The sequence below is a fragment of the Polistes dominula genome, unplaced genomic scaffold (assembly GCF_049000335.1).
Source record: "Polistes dominula isolate Pdom_NZ unplaced genomic scaffold, Pdom_raw_medaka contig_73, whole genome shotgun sequence".
NCBI lineage: Eukaryota > Metazoa > Arthropoda > Insecta > Hymenoptera > Vespidae > Polistes > Polistes dominula.
The window spans coordinates 7,360,327-7,365,625 of record NW_028300951.1 but is presented as its reverse complement, the minus strand read 5'-3'; the positions used below and the strand labels follow the sequence as shown (position 1 = coordinate 7,365,625).

Below are 5,299 nucleotides of genomic sequence, written 5' to 3'. Positions count from 1 at the left end.
GAACTTAATTTCATTATTATACTCTGTGACACTTTTCAACAATGCGTTCGTTCTCCTGTGTTCTATTTTCGTCGTTTTACCGCTAGGTGCTCTGATGTCGCATCAGCTGTTATTTTTGTGATTAGTTTGTTTGATTGTATGCTCGTGAAAGATAATATTTAAAACTCATATAATGCTTTAATGATCTTATCGTATTTATATAATATAATTAAATTTAAAAAATGCAGTCTCGTTTTAATAATCGGACTTATTATTATCTTCGTAAATGTAAATATAAATGTAAATATAAATGTTCCCATAGAGAAATTATGTGAAGTTCATAAATGTCCTGCTTGCTATGGTATTTCTGAATGTAATTATATTAAAAATATAAATGTTACGCTAAACGATATGTATTCTTTGATTAATTATTTGTTTGGTGTCAAAAATGTCTTCATGGGAAAATATTTCAAAAGTAAAGTGGTGTTGAAAAAGTTGGCGCATACATCAGAGTTGACAGCATTCGATGACATGCTTTGTAAAAATAGGAATTTACAATTTCTTTGTAAAAATAACGTTGAAACATATAATCATAGTTTTAAGGTTGACTTTTACGAATTAGTTAAAAGGAAAATAGTAAGCAGCTTTATGGAGGATCATAAAAGTCTATTAAGACTTTGTCCAAGTGCTAGAAATATAGATATTTTGTTTTATAATTTATATGTTAAAAATAAAGAATTAGATGCTAATATTTTCTATATAAATTTGTGGACATTGGTAACTATTAATCCAGAACCACTTCTGCTTCAGGTAATACGACAAATGTGTGTTTAATTTAAAATATACATCGTTGTGTAGTTTTCAGATATTACCTGAAAGTAAAGGATGGCCGGTACCAAAATATTTAGGCTCTTGCGGAAGGATCATTGCTGAAGAATATGCAGGATCACCGATAGCAACTTATTATGATGCTCCATGGATTTATAGAGCAAAAATAGTTTCAAGTCTTTTAAACGCAGCTCATATGTTTACATTTAAGAATAAACATTTTGGATTTTATTTGACCGATATTTCCTTAGATAACATTGCTGTTAATTCAAATGGTATCGCTAAGTTTATCGATTTAGAAAATATCATTGTTGTCGATAAGAATATATTAGATAAAGGTAGTTAATATTTTTCTAAATTAATTAAACTTTTTTCAGATTCCTAATTTCATAGATATATGTGTTTTAGATAAATCTGCAACGTGGAATAAAATACAAGAGAATACAATTGATATTAATTGTTTCGATTGTTTTCCTTTTCTTCAATAGACATATGTAATCATCGATTAAGCGATCATAATTATTACGCTATTTGTCGGGTATGTTTGAACGTAATTTAAATAATTCCATCGATCTCAAATTCTATTTATTGTAATGCATTTGAAACGATTTTTAAATGTCGTTATTTATTCATTCGTAGATCTTATTGTCACCAAAAACCAGCGATAGTTTAATTCCCGGCGGCTTTTTACACGATATACCTAACGATATTTTAAAACGATATCCTGACTTGGAGAATTTAATAAATCAATGCGCTTTTTACGATCGACTACAGAATCGAATTGACAGAGGACAACATCTAAAACAATTGTTAGATGCTATCGTAGAAAAAAAGAATGAAACAACAAGGGTATATAATTAAACAATTTTTATGGAATCCATAAACCAAACCCAGAACATTTAGTTTTCATTTAGAGAAAGCGCGGTTGTGTTGTTTGCGAAAAAATCGACAGTGTCTTTTCAATATCCTCTGGGACTCAAACGAATAAATAAAAAACATTTATAGAGTGTTAGGTTTGGTAATATTAGCTTCTAATTCGGCGATACGTTCTTCCAGTTTTTTTATCTTCATTTCTTTTCCAACAATATCATCTTTTAATTGTGATATTACTGTATCCTTGTCTTCTCTTAGATTCATTAATAATTCATTCGTCGATGGCCTTTTATCAGGATCTTTTTCTATCAGTTGGCAGATTATTTGAGTCTGTATAAATTATTATATATAATTATATTGTTTTTTAGAGACAGAAATGTATTTATTAATAAAAAAACTTTCAAATATCAAACTTACCCATTGTGGATAATTTGTAGTTAGTGATGTCGGTATTTGACCTTTTTTAAATTTTTCAATGGTACGACAAAGTTCCATCTGTGTTTTTGCATGAGTCAGTAATTCCAATAAAACTATTCCTAAGCTATATATGTCACTCTAACATATACAAATAAATAAATGAAAAAATAGAAATATTTTAAAAATAAATTTTAAATAAATTATAATTGTTTGCTTGGTGATTTTTATACCTTCGGATTGCATTTTCCTTTCAGTTGCTCGGGTGCTGCATATAAACGCGTACCAAGTATAGTATCATGATTTTTTCTTTGTAATGGACAAGCTAAACCAAAATCTCCTAATTGGATTTGCAAACTTTCCGTTATGAATATGTTGCTTGGCTAGAATGATATAAAAAAAAATGAATATTTCAATATTTTTTTATTTTATATACAGTAGCTCTCGACTTTTGCACATAAGGGCCGCCTGTATTAATATATCTATTTTACCTTAATATCGTGGTGTACCATGCCAATAGAATGTATATGATCTACTCCTTGAAGAATTTGTATAAATATTGTAGTAATTGTTTCATGTGAAGAAGGATCATCTCTTTCTTTTAACCATTCGTGTAATGTCTTCTGGCAAAGTGCCATTTGTATATACAAAGTCATTAAACCATGATCCTGCGTATACAAGGAAAAAACATCAAATAAAACTTGTAAAATGTATAAGAAATATATTATCGTATAAACACATATATATTAAAAAATAATAAAATAATACTAACCATTCGTTGTGAATCATATTGTGAGATTTTCTTATTACTATCGCTATTACTAGAAGCATCAATGGAGTCAGTAATTTCAGTACTACTGACGCTACTTTTCGAATGATCAGTATTACTTTTGTAATCTTCACTATCGTTTCTAAACGATACAATATCTGAACTATCATCAGTACTTAGTTCGATTATTTTTTGTCCTATAATGTTAGTAAATGAATTGAGTTAATGAAATATTTTGTTAATAGTGTTATGATTTATTAGATAATTGTCAATACTTTCTGCGAAAATATACATACCAGTTTTGTCAAACATTAATGATGTGTCATTTCTATTGTTTTCATTACTGTTACTACTATTAGAAATCGATAGACTACTATTACTATAATGATTTATTTCACAAAATCTTTTACTTCGATGTTTGACAATTGAACTCTTGTTTCTTTCGTCCTCAATATTGGGCAAACTTGGAACAATAGTTGCTATTAACGTTGGTTCTATCCAAGCAGTCTTATAAGCAACTATGTTGGGATGATTTAGTTTAGCGAGGACCTTTACTTCTTCAAGGTGTTGTTTTAAGGTACTCACTTGGTTAGATTTTACTACTATTTTTTTCACAGCATATTCAATACCATCCAATAGATGTAATGCTTTGAATACGTTACTAAAGCCACCAGCAGAAATAAATTCTTTTTCCTTAAATTCTCTACGATATCGTGACAATTCAACCATCAGACAACTAAATATCATAAATTTAAAAAAATTATATCATTAATTAAGGTTGATTTACAAATGTTATCTTGATAAGAAAAAAAAAAAAAGAAAACATGTAACTTACTTTGGAACATTTAAAGGAGTTTCACAACCAGCAGCAGTACGTGCGATCATAATTAATTTATGTAAAGCATTTTCATATTGGCTACGTATATTTTCCACTTTCGTAGAATTATAAGAAGTATCTATTAATCCTATTTCATTAAGCGTATTGCATATCACTGCAAAATAAATACGAATTATATTTTATAATACCTTTTCAACTTAATTTATTATATGAAATTACCCCCTAACCGGTTGTACCACCAGTTACAAAACACCCTGTATATATTTATATATATTATTTATTTCATATAGATAATTTATTATTTATTATTACTGAGATATAATTTATCCCTCTTAATGGTATCTCCTTCGCACATGGTACACATTTGTTTAATCAGGGATTCGATAAAAACACGTGCTGCAGCCATAATTAATTTCATGTTTTCTTGTGTTTCTGTTCTGTTATCCAATATAATTGGAGTCTTGTTATTATTACCTGTAAAAAAATTATTTATTATTTCATTATCCAATTGTATATCCAAATTGCATTGAGTAATATTAGAAAAGAAAAAAATATAACTCTATTGATATTTTTTTCTAAGTATTAAAAGAAAATTAATATAAAATATCTGATGTTAGTGAGATAATTCATTAGTTAATGTTATTATATATTATGTTAAAGTATTTTCATTCGTGGAATATTTGAATTTCGAAGCAAAATTTCAAAATATTATTATAGAAGAGGTTAAGTCACTTACCTCGATCAAATTTAGTTATGGTCATTAAATTAGACCAAGGATTATCTTGTTCCGATCGTTCCTCCATTTTTTAATAATAATTAATATTTGATAATGATTTTTTTCAATTATATTATTATTTTAACTTAATTTCGACACGACTAGATATACACGACTATAGAAAAAAGGTGAATGCATTATGCAGCAGAACTTTCCACAAGGTTCGTTCACCAATAAAAACGTCTTATAGATTCACTTTCATTATCGCGCGAAAATTTGAAAATAGATTGAACCCATAAGAAGTTTAAGGCAAAAACCACATGAAGCTGATATACCAACTAAAAGTGGCACGGTTCCTGTACGCAAATGGAGTCAAATAGGATATTACAATAACAATAAAACTATAAATATTTATAATACATGCAAAAAAAAGTGTATGCGGAAAGTGTACACACAGCAATATCTACATATGTAAATATTGACAAACTGTAAATAATTAAGCGTTTTGTTATTTAAAAATGTCTATAAATCCATTTATCTATTAAAATTATTATTGTTAAACATTTTTTGTTATTTTTTAATAGTAAATAAAAGCTGGAAGCCTCAAAAAGAATTTTTTTTTTATACACTAGTCATTTTGACTGGTGTGGTAGAAATAGGTATACTGAAAATGGCGGTAAATCTAGTGTTAATATATGCGTATAAGAAAAATATTGAATAATTCTATTGCAAAAAAAATAATATTAATATAAAATTCTACTAATATTTTGTTGTTATTCTTGCATTTACAATTAAATGATATTTATAATTAATTAAATTATTTATTTATTTATTAATCGATAAGCTATGACGATCGTGTTTATTGTTTGTGTATGATTTTTAA

The 5,299-nt window shown here is 27.4% G+C and overlaps 2 protein-coding genes across 4 annotated transcripts; one reads left to right on the top strand and one right to left on the bottom strand.

The window, feature by feature from the left end:
• The first annotated feature begins 162 nt into the window (after nt 1–162).
• LOC107069112 (divergent protein kinase domain 2A) lies at nt 163–1,668 on the top strand. The gene is given in 5 exon segments (XM_015326107.2): nt 163–789; nt 845–1,145; nt 1,216–1,284; nt 1,287–1,345; nt 1,447–1,668. Coding segments are annotated over 5 exon segments (1,260 nt in total). The 5' UTR covers nt 163–180.
• Nucleotides 1,660–4,811, bottom strand: LOC107069110 (eukaryotic translation initiation factor 2-alpha kinase 1). Of its 3 annotated transcripts, XM_015326104.2 has the most exons (9): nt 4,438–4,811; nt 4,014–4,175; nt 3,699–3,855; nt 3,160–3,599; nt 2,867–3,060; nt 2,586–2,762; nt 2,328–2,477; nt 2,098–2,235; nt 1,660–2,010 (listed from the first exon to the last, which is right to left on the bottom strand). In XM_015326104.2, the coding sequence occupies exons 1-9, from the start codon at nt 4,502–4,504 to the stop codon at nt 1,807–1,809; spliced, it is 1,689 nt and encodes a 562-aa protein (XP_015181590.1). In that variant the 5' UTR covers nt 4,505–4,811; the 3' UTR covers nt 1,660–1,806. The 3 variants fall into 3 exon arrangements, with proteins under 3 accessions (XP_015181590.1, XP_089028284.1, XP_089028285.1); XM_089172158.1 differs by lacking the exon at nt 4,438–4,811 and having other exon boundaries at nt 3,921–4,062; XM_089172159.1 differs by lacking the exon at nt 4,438–4,811 and having other exon boundaries at nt 3,929–4,058.
• Nucleotides 4,812–5,299: the final 488 nt, after the last annotated feature.